Source organism: Lolium perenne, chromosome 1 (genome assembly GCF_019359855.2).
Source record: "Lolium perenne isolate Kyuss_39 chromosome 1, Kyuss_2.0, whole genome shotgun sequence".
Classification (NCBI taxonomy): domain Eukaryota; kingdom Viridiplantae; phylum Streptophyta; class Magnoliopsida; order Poales; family Poaceae; genus Lolium; species Lolium perenne.
The window spans coordinates 34,401,635-34,416,055 of record NC_067244.2 but is presented as its reverse complement, the minus strand read 5'-3'; the positions used below and the strand labels follow the sequence as shown (position 1 = coordinate 34,416,055).

General features: G+C 53.3%; 1 protein-coding gene across 1 annotated transcript; it reads right to left on the bottom strand.

The window, feature by feature from the left end:
- Nucleotides 1–4,820: 4,820 nt before the first annotated feature.
- Nucleotides 4,821–13,915, bottom strand: LOC127334147 (uncharacterized). The gene is made up of 5 exons (XM_071821345.1): nucleotides 13,459–13,915; nucleotides 12,893–12,977; nucleotides 12,761–12,814; nucleotides 12,362–12,673; nucleotides 4,821–4,933 (listed from the first exon to the last, which is right to left on the bottom strand). Exons 1-5 carry the CDS (start codon nucleotides 13,912–13,914, stop codon nucleotides 4,821–4,823), a joined length of 1,020 nt encoding a protein of 339 aa, XP_071677446.1. The 5' UTR covers nucleotide 13,915.
- Nucleotides 13,916–14,421: the final 506 nt, after the last annotated feature.

Below are 14,421 nucleotides of genomic sequence, written 5' to 3'. Positions count from 1 at the left end.
TCAACAATATTCTTGTACATTCAAATTCCTATACATTCAACTGCAGGTTATGAACTTCCAATGAAACTGAAGAAACTGCATATTCATCTGCAGGTGGCTCTCCTTGGATGACATGTGCCAGAATGGGTACCTGCATAAGAAGGTGCGGTTGACCCTGATCCACGTCGACTTCCACTCCAGCAAGGTGCAGGTCTTCGACGTCCACGGTGGCAAGATCGCCTTCTTGAATCAGATGTTCCTCCTCGAGCTCCAGCGCCGGCGAGCGGGGTGCTCCAGCAGCTGCGGATAGCGGAGGGCGGCGAGAGTCGCCACCGAGAAGGGCGGGAGGCCGCCCGCCGGCGCGAGGCTGTGAGCTCCACCGAGAGGATCGTCGGCGCCAGGAGATCTTGTTATCACCAGAATTTGACCGAGTCAGAGGTGGGCCACGATTGAGAAAGACTTGAAGATATACATGGAAGGAAAAACAAGAATTGGCCTTATACACGAAGTTGGGCTGAATTGCCCATTGTATCTGTAATCTAGTAGATCGCATCTTAGATTAAAAGTTAGAGTTTTACTCGTGCACGGTTAGGTGCACGTCCGAATTAGAAAGTCCGCTGGACTATAAATATGTATCTAGGGTTTATGGAATAAACAACAACACAACGTTCACCCCAAAACAAACCAATCTCGGCGCATCGCCAACTCCTTCGTCTCGAGGGTTTCAATCAGGTAAGCGACATGCTGCCTAGATCGCATCTTGCGATCTAGGCAGCACAAGCTCCACGTTGTTCATGCGTTGCCCGTACTGAAGCGTCTTTGATGGCGGGCAACGTAGTTATCATAGATGTGTTAGGGTTAGCATAGTTCTCCGTATAACATGCTTACGTAGTGCAACCCTTGCATGTCTAGCCGCCCTCACACCTATCTCAGGTGTGGGGGCGGCACCCTGCTTGTTCATTATTTAGTAGATCTGATCCGTTACGATTGCTCCTTGTTCTACAAGGATTAGTTTAATATCTGCAATAGTTAGGCCTTACAAAGGGGGGGAGGATCCAGCGGCACGTAGGGTGGCGTTCGCAAGTCCTAAACAGGATGTTCCGAGGATCAGCATTCATGTTGGTTTTTAGGCCTTGTTTAGGATCGGCTTACGATCACCGTGCGTGGCCGCGAGGCCCAACCTGGAGTAGGATGATCCGATTATGCGGTGAAAACCCTAAATCGTCGTAGATCTCATTAGCTATATTTTGATCAAGCAGGATCACCAAGTATCCGTGCACCCTGTACGGATCATGGGTGGATCGGCTCTTTGAGCCGATTCACAGGATAACCTGAGAGCCGATCGAGGCTCGTATTTAATGTTTACGTGTATGCCCTGCAGGAAACTAAGCGAGGCATCCCCATCACCTTCCTGACCAGGTATAGGTCAGGTGGCACGCCCTTGCACTTCGCATCGCCGCGTGTGACCAGAAGAGCATTGCGGGCCGTCGCTCGGAGGGGTCTCAGCCAGCCGCAGCTCTAGGCTCTTCCCGGCTCTACCGTGTTGATTCGCCGCTGCCCGCCGGTGGGTTTTGGCAGTCAACACATTCTGGCACGCTCGGTGGGACCATCGTCTACATCGACCACATCGCCATCTACATCTGTGATGGCGGCGGACGGCACGCCAGTCACCTACGAGGAGCTGCCTGACGAGCTCAAGAAGAGATATGACGAGATCAAGGTCACCCTCGAAGCCGACCTCATCGGCTCTTTTCAGAGAACCCGTTCCCATGGCATCAGATGGAAGGGATTCTCACCGCAAGGTGCACTCGATGGGATAGATCTCTCCGCCCCGTCGGAGGAACGCACCAGAGGCCTACGGCAGGAGATCAACTACTTGGTGGCTCACTCGCTACACCGCCACTCTGAGAACTTGGTCAACGTGTTGGAGCGTGTCGCTCTGCGCGTGATCCAGGAGATCATGAGCCACCAGTACTCGCCGTCAGGACCAGCGCTTGGGACGCATCAAGGAGAGTTGCCACTCCAGTCCCGTCCACCGCTGCCATATGCGTTGGCAGCACCAGCTGAAGTGCCGGCGACACCGGCATTCGTCGTCTACAAGATCGGTGGTGACCCTAGTGACTACCAGTTCTTGGCTGAGGCGCCTAAGGAGATCCCTCAAGGATACGCGTGCACGTATGTGCCAGATTGTGGCAACTGGCCACTCTCAAACCAGGCCACAACGTCAGGGACTCCGGCGCAAACAGGAGGAACGTCAGCAACAGAGCTCGAGAAGCAGACGTGGCTAACTAAGTACGCCACCCCGACGAAACTCCCGAGCCCAGCTCCTGCAGTTGGCTCAGAGCTGGAAAAGCAAACATGGCTGGCTAAGTACGCCACCCCGGCGAATCTTCAGAGTGCAACTTCTGCAGCCAAAGACACTGACGGATCAGATCAGTGCTATACTGAGAGACCAGTTCGGCATGGTGCCGAAAAGGAGGGCAATCGGCTATTCCAAGCCGTACCCCGACGAGTACGAGATGATCCCGCTGCCACCTAAATATCGGCTCCCTGACTTCGCCAAATTCAGTGGATCAGATGGCTCCAGCTCCATCGAGCACGTCGGCCGATATTTGGCGCAACTAGGACCGGCTTCAGTGTCGGATCAGCTACGCGTGAGGCTCTTTTCACAGTCCCTCACGGGATCGGCTTTTGGATGGTACACCTCTTTGCCAGCAAACTCCATCCGGTCTTGGAAGCAATTGGAAGAACAATTCCATACGCAATACCATTCAGAAGCTTCCGAGTCCAGCATTGCCGATCTAGCACAACTACGTCAGAAGCGCGGAGAAGCGGTGACAGAATACATCCAGCGCTTCAGGAGTCTTAGGAACCGATGTTATTCGGTTCGTATAACTGAAAAGGAAGCAGTCGAGTTGGCAGTAGCTGGCCTTGCAACACAGCTCAAGGACATGGCCTCCCAAGCAGATTATCCCTCGCTGGCGCACATGGTTCAGAAACTATCAGCATATGAACAGCGCCACCCGGACCTGTACCAAGACAAGTTCAAGCGTGCAGTAGTCCTGGTCGATGCAGAGGAAGACGAAGTTCGTGTGGGAGACCAAGAAGTAGCAGTGGCTGAGTGGACTCGGGGAGGAACCCCCGTGTCCTGCAAATGGGTAAAGCCACCAGGGCCGCCCAGGGGATTTGATTTTGACGTGACCAAGACTGAACAAATCTTCGACCTCCTGCTTAAGGAGAAACAGTTGACGATTCCTGAAGGTCTCAAGTTCCCCACGGCGCAAGAGCTAAACGGAAAGCCGTACTGCAAGTTCCACAACTCGCTCTCCCATGCCACCAACGACTGCAGAGTGTGGCGGCAGCACATCCAAGCGGCGATAGAGAAGGGGCGTTTAATTTTCAACCAGTACGCCATGAAGGTCGACACCCAACCTGTTGGGGGGATAACCCCCGGTATGCCAAAGGCATGCCAAACCGGATGGTTTGAGCCATCGAGATACCGGTTTAATGTTCTTGCCGGAAGCCTAGTAGGAATCCGGGAGAGCAAGGCTAAGCCGGTATCCCCAAAGGGGTATGCCGGAACCCGGTATAAAAGATACCGGAAAGGAGAGCCTGTCGGCAGGACTGGTCAAAGATTCTCTTCAGAGCAAGAAGACAAGGATGAGCTAAGCCAAGTAACTTTATTCAGAGCCCTGGCGCCAAAGAGAGAGGTGACGGAGAAAGAAGCCGGGGGACGTCAGCTTCTATGATAAAAGAAGGCCCCGGTGTCATCTATGATTAAAGTAGCTTTGTACAGTAGCCAGTTAAAGTAGCTTTGTACAGTAACTCTGTAAAGTAGTTTGTCCAGTCAAAGATGCCATTAGGGTTTCTTGCAGTGTAAGCCACCCTCTCCCCTATATAAGGAGAGGGGGCAGCCCATCTTCACGGGCAAGTATGCACGCGTGTATGTAGGAAGGCAGAGCCTGTAACTTGTGTGAATCTATGAACATGGTGATCTAGAGGGAGTTCTTCCTTGTGTCTTTCTTCTTCAACCTCTGGCCTTGGCCAAGTTCTTGAGGAAACCATCCGGAATCTCTTCCCACCTGATCGCAAACCCTCCCCCGAATCCTCTTGCGTCCATTCGGCCCCAATCTAAGCCATCCTATGGCATCTGCTCGTTCACCACGACGACGCTTGGCGCCCACCGTGGGGCATGAAGTGGCGCTTGATGGAGTTCACATTCGGGCGGGCGTTCTCGAGATCTCCGGCGAGCGTACGGTGTCCGCGTTGGTGCAGAGCATCTACGCCATGGACTTCATCAACGACAACGCGGGCTGCTTCGCCAACGGCGGCGTCTTCCCCAAGAACGGCCGCATCATCGAGTTCGCGATCATCGCGTCTACTTCGGCACCGTCCCCGTGCGCCGGCGCCTCTCGCCGGTGCTGGTGGCACCGGACCCGCCAAGATGGCTCTGTGCTGGCCGCGCCGCCGGCAGCGTCGAGGTAATGATGACCGGTGTGGCTGGTGCAGAAAGGAGGTTGCGGCTGAAGGTGCCGGTCGCGCGGTTTCGACCCGTGCGGCTAAGCCACCGCTGGAGCGCGGCGCAGGCGCAGCGGGAGCATCATCCGCGCCACCGGAGACACCGCTCCAGGCGGCGATGAACGTCCTCGCCACCCCCATCGCGCAGAACATCGATCCGGCAGCGGCTCAGGCGGAGCTGGAGGCGCAGCGCCGAAGATGCTTTGGAGAGCGGCAAGGACATCGTCGGGCGCAGCGAGCTGAACCTAACCGTACGTGAGTATAACGCTGCCCATGGCTTTGCTTCTGTTAGCGCGCATGCTGCTAGGATGCCGGAAAACCGGCTAAAAGCTCGCAACCCTAGATCCAGATGTGCGCCCAGAGATGCTGACCGGCAAGAGCGCCACGGCATCTGTTAGCATCGTGGAAAAGCCGAAGTAGAGCAGCCCGGAGAAACCTATAAAAGCAGCTAAGGCCGCTGTAGAGCTGTGCGAGTCGCTTTCGGAGAGGCTTTGGTAAAGCAGCAAGAGCGTGTTAGAGAGCTGCGGAAACCATTGAGCAGCAAAATGCTGAGCAGCGGGCTAAGCTGAACAAGGCAGCGGCCTCAAAATCCGCGTTCAACAAAGAATGCCGGTAGCAAATCCCATGGGCAGGCTTCGTCCCCATCCGGATAGAAGGAGAGAAAAAGAAGTGAATGCGCAGCAGATGATCGTGTACGATCCGGTTCTTGCCGGAAAGCAACAAGCCGGGCAACACGATGCCGGTAGAAAAGCCAAGGGGCAGAGCGAGGCTACGCCGAGGCTATGCCGGAAACAATCATGCCGGTAGATATGAGACCGGGCAAAACTATCGAGCTGCAAGGGCAGCGTACGAGGAGGAGGAAATAGATCCCCCAAGGTATCGGCAGGCAAGGGCCGCGGTACCGGAATGTCACGATGAAGCCGATTCCACGAGACCGGCAGCATACCGGAACCCATTGGGAGAACGCACAGGAGAGAGATACTTACCGGAACGGGATGCGAGGCACCGTCTGGATAGAGTATACTTGTCAGAAATGATCGAGGAGGAAGGTCCTCCAGGTCCAAAGTGTTTTGGCCCAAGGATCATGAAAGAAAAACCACCAGTTCGCAACTTTATGTTGCCCCGTGACACAAAGACGTATGACGGCACCACGAAGCCGGAAGATTGGCTCGCGGATTACGTGACCGCGGTATACGTTGCGGCGGTGGAGGAACCGTAGCAGAGGAGGAAACCGGCGTTGGGCCGTGAGGATCATACCATCGTTTTTGGTTGGACCGGCAAGAATCTGGCTAAACAACTTGCCGGCAGGAAGCATAAATGGCTGGCTGGATTTTGAGGAGGCCTTTGTGAGCAATTTCAGCAGCACCTATCGTAGGCCAAACACGCCGCAGCCCCGTGCTCGGTGCGTGCAGCGCCCGACCGAAACAGACCGGGCTGAGCTAGCCCGGTGGAAAACCACAAGGAACTCCTGTGAGGGGGTGATCGAGGCACAAGCCATTGCTTGGTTTAGCGGTGGATGCGAAGAGGTTCACCGTTGTGGCAAAAGTTGCAGCGCAACATGCCGACAACGTTGGCGTAGATGATACGTGTGGCGGATAGCTATGCGTTGGGAGACCCAACGCAACCGGCAGTGCAACCGGAGCCGGAACAGCTGCGCCACGAACAACACCGGGACAACCGGAATAACAAAAGAAGGGAAGATTTTCCGGATCGAAGGTACGGTCCGCAGCAAGTTGCTGCTGTGCAGGAAAACTTTGAGGCCAGCGATGCCGTAGGCAAAAAACCGGATCGCAGCCATGGGCGGGTCCTAAGAAACAATGGGTGGAAAAGAAACCCTGGGTCCGAGAAGAAGAACGGCAAGAACCCGCGAAATACACCATGGAAGCTGCCAAGGATCAACCTTCCCGGTGGCACACGCCGAATCCGGCACATCCGTCAAACCATCGACGAAGGATTGTACCTGGACCAAGTACTTGATGCAAAAAGGAACAGTGAAAGATGCGCGGCCACCGCAAGACATGCCGCGGCAGCAACAACAGCTACCGCCACCACCACCACTTACCGGGCAAACGCCTTACCGGTGCAGCCAAACCGGCAGCGGTACCAGCAAGTTAACCGGGTGGAGCAAAATGATAACCAGCCACCTCCACCGGCACCTTTAGGCCGGAATGTTTACGAAGATCCGCATCTGTGCTGTGTTGTCTTTGTCAAGAGCCAACAGACCGGCAAAGTGTACACCGGCGCTCCATGGAGGTCAATGCTGTGATGCCGGCAGTTCCCAAGTACATGATGTGGTCCAATCAGGAAATTACCTGGTCATCCAAGGATCACCCAAAGATCATGCCGAATCCGGGTGGATATGCTCTTGTTGTGGACCCGATCATGAAAGGGCCGCAAACTCGAGTGAAGTTCAGCAAGGTGCTGATAGACAATGGCGATAGCATCAACATCATGTACAAGCACACCATGCAAACGCTGGGCATAACAGAAAACATGCTTCAGCCAACGCGCACAACGTTCCATGGGATCGTCCCTGGCTTGTCCTGTGCCCCGATAGGAAAAGTTCGGGTGGACGTGGCATTTGGAGGACGTGACAATTGCCGGGTGGAAAATCTGGAGTTTGAGGTGGTGGATCCTGGACAGTCCCTACCATGCATTACCGGGAGACCGGCGTTGGCTGCTTTCATGGCCACCACTCATACGGCTTACCTCAAGATGAAGATGCCGGCACCTCGTGGGCCATTGACTGTGGTGGGAAACTATAAGATCTCACCGGAAATCGCATCTGCCGGATCAAACCTAGCGAGAATCGCTGGTGATCGCGGAGGAAAAGAAAAGAATGCAGACAGCTGTTGCGCTGGCTCAATCCTCACAAATGAGTTTGGCGGCAATGAGTGAAAACATGGGCACACCGGCATTCAAGCCAACCAATGAAACAAAGAACATTGTGCTGGATCCGGCTTACCCGGAGCGCACCGTTCGTATCGGCGCCGGCCTTGATCAAGCATAGGAAAGCGCGCTCGTCGGCTTCCTCCGTGAGAATCGGAATATCTTTGCCTGGTCAACCGATGATTTGGTAGGTGTTCCGAGGGAGCTGGCTGAGCACTCTCTAAACGTCCGGAAAGATGCCAAGCCGGTGCGGCAACCATCTGCGTCGGTTCGCTGAAGACAGAAGAAAGATCATAGGAGAAGAAGTAACCAAGCTGCTTGTTGCCGGATTCATTGTGGAGGTCACGCACACGAGTGGCTGGCCAATCCGGTAATGGTTGAAAAGAAGAAAGATGAGAACCTGGAGGCAAAAGCTCGAAGGTGTGGCGCATGTGCATCGACTACACCAACCTGAACAAGGCTTGCCCAAGAGATCCTTTTCCTTTGCCACGAATCGATCAAGTGATTGATTCAACTGCTGGGTGTGAGTTGTTGTCCTTCCCGGATGCCTATTCCGGTTTCCACCAAATTCCCTTAAAAAAGGAAGATCAAATAAAAACTGCGTTCATTACCCCGCACGGGGCTTATTGCTATGTCACTATGCCTTTTGGGTTGCGCAACGCCGGTGCAACGTACCAAGCTGTATGCAAAAATGCTTGTTTGATCAAATTGGAAAAAATGTGCAAGTCTATGTGGATGACATCGTGATAAAAACTAAGGTAAAAAACACTTTAATCGATGACATCCGGCAAACATTCGATAACCTAAGGCGGTTCCGGATGAAACTCAATCCGGCAAAATGTACCTTTGGTGTCCCCGCCGGCAAGCTGCTCGGTTTCCTGGTTTCAAGCCGGGGCATAGAGGTTAATCCGGTAAAGATCCGGGCGATAGAAAGAATGGCTATCCCTCGAGAGTTAAAAGATGTGCAAAAGTTTACCGGAAGCTTGGCATCGCTGAGCCGGTTTGTAAGCAGGTTGGGAGAAAAAGCTCTGCCACTCTATGCTCTCATGAAGAAATCGACACGTTCGTCTGGACCCTCAGCAGACGCAGCGTTTAAGGAGCTAAAAACGATGCTAGCCACAGCACCCATACCGGCTTCACCTCTAGAAAGGGAGCCTATGCTGTTATACATAGCAGCAACAAACCGGGTTGTGAGTGTAGTGGTTGTGGTTGAAAGAGAAGAGGAAGAAAAACCGTCCGTAGGCCGGTATACTACTTGAGCGAGGTGCTCTCCCTCTCAAAACAAAACTACCCTCACTTCCGTAAAATGACTTATGGCGTGTACATGGCCGCCACAAAACTCAAGCACTACTTTGAGGAGCACCCCATGAAGGTGGTGAGTGAAGCACCAATTTCCGACATCATGTGCAACAAAGATGCCAGCGGCGGATTGCAAAATGGGCGATCCAGATATCACCGTACGTGCCGGTATATGAAAGAAGAGATGCCATAAAATCACGGGCTTTGGCTGATTTCCTTGTTGATTGGGCGGAGATGCAATACAAACCGCCGGATCGTAGGATAGAATACCGGAAGATGCACTTTGATGGATCTAAGCTCAAGGAAGGTCTAGGTGCCGGTGTGGTGCTTACTTCACCAAAAGGAGACCACCTCCGGTATGTTTTGCAAGTACATTTCAGGGCATCGAACAATGTCGCTGAATATGAAGCTTTGATCCATGGGCTTAAGGTCGCAAAAGAAATCGGTGCACACCGGATCATTTGCTATGGCGATTCAGACCTTGTGGTACAGCAGTTGCTCGGGAGATTGGGATGCAAAAGACGCCAACATGGCCTCGTACCGGTTTCACGTGCAAAAGATTGCCGGATTCTTCGAAGGGTGTGAGTTTCACCATGTGCCGCGAGCGTAAAATGAGGCCGCGGATGCTTTGTCCAAGCTGGGCTCATCTAGGCAAGAAATTCCTCCCGGAATAGCTTTGGCTCACCTAAGAGTGCCATCGATCAAGCCGAGCCCGGAATCAGAATCAATTTTTGTACCGCAGTCACACGTAGTACCCATGGATATCGATGAAGGGAACCTGGGACTGCTCCGGCAAGCTCGGGGACTGCTCCGGTAGGCTCGGGGACTGCTGTACCCATACCGGAAGAAACGATGCTGGTAGATAGCATGGAGATAGATGCACCGGTGTTTTTGGTTCGAGAAATACCATCATGGGTTAAACCTATTAAGGAATTCCTGATCAGCGGCACCTTGCCTACTGACGAAAATGAATCAAGGAGGATACAAAGAAGGTCCAAAGCTTACACATTCATCAATGGTGAGGTGTACAAGAGAAGCGTTACCGGTGTCCTTCAAAGATGTGTGGAACCGGAGGAAGGAAAAGAAATGCTTGAGGAAATTCACCAAGGAGAATGTGGGCATCATGCTTCATCAAGGGCTTTGGTAGCAAAAGTATTCCGGCATGGGTTCTATTGGCCCACCGCTTTGGAGGACGCCGAGGATTTGGTAAGAAAATGCAACGGCTGCCGAGGTACGCCAAGCAAAACCATACCCCAAAGATCCGGTTTAAAGACAATACCGCTAACATGGCCATTCGCTGTTTGGTGCCTTGACATGGTTGGACCATTCAAAAGCGCAAGAAGCAAAGCATGACTCACATCTTGGTCATGGTGGATAAGTTCACCAAGTGGCTGGAAGTAAAACCTATCGCAAAGTGTGATGGGCATACAGCTGTGAAATTCTTGAAAGATGTCATTTTGCGGTATGGATACCCGCACAAAGCATCATCACCGATAACGGAACCAACTTTGCTCAAGGTGAGTTCAAAAGGTTACGTGAAGAAAAGAACATCCGGTTGGATTTGTGCTCGATGGCACATCCACGTGGCAATGGCCAAGTAGAAAGAATGAATGCCTTGGTGCTTTCCGGTATCAAGCCTAGACTCATTGATGCGGTGGAAAAGTCACCGGGATGTTGGCTCGATGAGCTACCATCGATCTTGTGGAGTATAAGAACAACTCCAAACCGGTCTGGGATACACTCCCTTCTTCATGGTTTATGGAGCGAAGCGGTGATACCAACCGATATCATCCATGATTCACCAAGGGTACAGCTCTATACCTGAGCAAGAGGTCAAAGAGGCCAGAGAAAACGATGTGGACTTGCTAGAAGAAGCAAGAGAGCTGGCTTTGGCAAGAACAGCCATTTACCAGCAAAACCTAAGACGCTATCATAACCGGAAGGTTAACCCAAGAGTTTTCCGGGAAGGAGATCTTGTACTTCGCACAGTGCAGCGCAGCTGAAGGCCGGCATAAGCTTTGCCACCGTGGGAAGGTCCCTTCATTGTAAGCAAGGTGCTTCACAATGATGCATACTACTTGATAGATGCACGGGAATGGAAGAAAGGAAAGGCGGACAGGTCCGGCGAGGAGAGCAAGCGTCCATGGAACGTAGCTCGTTGCGTCCTTTCTACTCTTGAAGTGGTGGTGTAAGAAGTTCCTTTTTGTACCTTATATGCTATGAATAAAAGATGCCGGAACCTTGAGTGAATCTCGGGACTACCCCAACTTAAGTTGCATGTAACTTGTCTATTTTTTCAGTTTACCGGTTGCTTATTGAATGTTTTTTCTTTCCGGTTTAGTAGTGTGCTAAATCCTACCGGAGTCTTCGACTCTGCTGCTGTCCGCAAACCGGCTTCATGGCAAGCAAGATAAACCGGTAGGGGATAAGCACATGAACTGCGAAAAGGGAGAGCAGGAAAGAACAATCTGAAAAATTTAATTAACCCCGGTTAAACCGGTTTTTGCAAAATTTCAAAATTAATTCTAAGTTCAAGAAGATGATTGTTTAGTGAAATAACCTTGTGCTCATACGCAAAACAACCCCCCGAGAAGCCACCCAGAGCCAACGCAAAAGAACCCAGTATTCATCAAATTGGATGCGGAAGAAATTGAGAAATCTTTGCGGTGCGGGATAAAAGCGGAACCAAAAGAAAAATATGCTAAGGCAAACTCATAAGTAATTAGATACCGGTATAACATACCGTCAGGAAATGTTGTAGCACAACAACAGGCAAACTTAAGTTTTACATCATAAGCCCCGGCATTCGGGGCAGAATTTAACAGATATTGTCTTAAAGCAAAGGTGACCAATGGGATATAATGAGCAAACACTTCAAAGGAAATCATCATGCAGCGGGGGCTTCCGGAGGAGCATCGCCGGCACCAGCATCGCCCAGGACCTCTTCGTCGGCTTCACCCTCCTCCTCGTCGAGATTATCCGTGCCGCGGGGATGCGGCGGGATGAAGGTGCGCATGTCGGCATACTCCGCGATGCGGTACGCGCGATCCTGCCGCTTGGCGGAGAGGATCGGGTCCAGATCCGTTTCTGCGCCTTCGCGCACGCCGGTAAGGGCGTCCAGATTGAGCTCCGGGTACCAGGAGCAGGCGACGCGGAGGGCGGAGTCCGCTCCGGCGCGGGCAGCAGAGCACCGCCACTCGCGGATCCTCCTGCCGGCACCTTTCGCACGGTCGTTGATGAGGGAGAAGGTGTCCGGCACCTCCTCGCCAGGCCATAAAGTCCTGTATAGCTGGGTAGCTACATCAGGGATGTCCGAAAGATTGCGGTCTATGCAGCGCATATGGGACACCCGCGCGTTAAGCGCGACCAGATGGTCCTTGGGCGTCCATGGCACGGTAAGATCCGCTTGGCCTTTGTCCTTGCGCTGCGCGTCGACCTTCTTGACGGCATACCTCTGCGAGTCCGGAAAGAGGCCTGTGCAAAGAAAGAAAAAGCTTAAGGAAAAGAGTCCGGAAGAAAAAGAGACCGGAAGAAAAAGAGACCGGAAGAAAAAGAGACCGGAGAGAAAAGAATCCGGAAGAAGAGAGACCGGACGGAAAGATAGCGGAAACAAAAATGGGGTCGAAGGAAAAAAGGCTCGTATGCAGTAGTCAAAGTGTAAAAGAAAACAACTTACGGAGGGCAAGTGTGTCGGTGCGGGGATCAGCTGATCGCACTCCTTGTGCCCCTCCTCCCGGCCGCGCGGCCTTCTCCTCGGCACCCTTCCGGGCCTTGGCCATCTCCTCCAGCTCTGCCCGCAACACCACAGTGGCATTGCAGGCATTCTCCAGAGCCTCGTCCAACTTGGCCGCTGCGGTCACTTCAGCGGCCTTGAGGGCCTTGGCGTGGTCAAGCCCCAGCTGAATCAACTGAGACTTGAGCTCCTGGTAGCTGGTCTTGAGGGCGTTCAGCTCCTCCTGGTGCTGCCGGCTGAGCTCATCCTTCTCCCCTGTAACCGGAAAAATGAGTGTTAGCAAGGTTACACTAGTAAAACTGAAAAGAAACCAAGTTCAAAGGAGAAAGGAAAAAATAGTACGTTGGGCCGTGGCGAGCTGCTCCTTGAGAGCATCGATGGAAGCTTCCGGGATCACTGTTGAACAGAAATTGTAAGTGTCACAAGGAAAAAAGGTTTCCGGTAGCAAAGATGCCGGTAGAATAAAAAACTCACCTTGGCACTTGTCGTGTGCCTCAGCGAGCTCCCGGTGCTCCCATAAAAGCTCCTCGAAGAGGGCCTTCCGAGTGTCAGCGGTGACCTGTTCAAGAAAAAGAAGAAATGAGTTAAGTTTTGCGCTAAGAACAAAGTTCTTAACCCGAAACTCGGGGACTGGCAGTGCCGGTTTTCCGCGTTTTTAAGATAAAGTTTTGCGCTAAGAACAAAGTTCTTAACTCGAAACTCGGGGACTGGCAGTGCCGGTTTTGCGCGTTTTTAAGATAAAGTTTTGCGCTAAGAACAAAGTTCTTAACCCGAAACTCGGATCGGCGGTGCCGGTTTTGCGCGTTTCTAAAGTAAATTATGTGTTAAGGAGAAGATGTTTAACCCGAAACTCGGGGATCCCGAGTGCCGGTTTCACGCTAAAAACTTAAGTTAAGTTTTGCGCTAAGAGCTGCGCTCTCACCACAAAACTCGGGGACTGGGAAGATAGACAAGAGAGAAACCGGCATGAAACTAAGGAAAAGATAAAGCAGAACCGGAAACAAAGAAACCGGCAAAGGTTGAAAGTTAATAGAACATACCGTCAGATTGTTCGTGGAATCGTACCACGCGCTGTCAAGCTCTTTTACGGCAGCCCGGAGCCGCATGAAGTGCTCCTCAGAACACCGATCCCCGACAGGATCAGGTGCCGGCAGCCGATCCTTGCCCATGCCGCGGGTCGCCGGAGTGATGTCCGCGGCGTTCCACTTTTGGGCATACGGCAGGAGGTGCCCCAGGTCCCGGCCTTGGCGCTGGAACTCCGTAATGCGGCCGAGGAGGCCGGTGGCCTTCATGCTGGCGCTTTTGGCAGCCTTGGAGACGTGCAGCACCAAGGGCTGCTGGCCGCCCGAAGGGGCGCTGGAGGCCGTCGCCTTCCCCTTGATGAGCTTGGAGGGCTTGGGCGGCGGCGCGGTAGAAGAGGCCCCGGAAGTCTTAGCCGGCGGCGCGCCAGGAGCGGCCTTGGAGGGCTGGGCGCGAGGAGCCTCAGGCGGAGGCATGAGGATGGTGCGTGGAGAAGGGGAGCGCTAGGGAGCGTCACCCGTCTTGGAGCCTTCCGGCGCGGAAGATTCCGGCGCGGAAGTTGTCTTTCGAGGACGGGAGGAGCAAAGGCTCCGCCCGCCCGGCAGCTTCTTCTTCTCCGGCGCCGGTGTTGCTGGCGCCGGTGTCTTGGTGTTCGGGGAGGTAGGACAGTTCCTCCTCCGTGCGGTGATCTGAGGGTGAAGGGGCCGCACGCCCGGAAGTTGTTGTGCCCCCCGCAAGGGAGGCAGAGGTGTTGCCGGCACCAGCTGGTGCCGGGCTTGAACGAGGAGGAGGGGTTGAGGTCCTTGCGGATCCCTCGTAGCCCGATGGCCTTGGGCCAAGCTTGAGAGCGGGGCTGAGAAAAGAAAAAAGACAAGTGGTTGAGAAGAAGCAACCGGAAAAAGAACTTAGCAAAAAGGAGGCTCGCCGGAAATTGAAATTACCCGGAAGCGGTTGGCATCGCTTTGCGCCCGGGGGGGCGCACG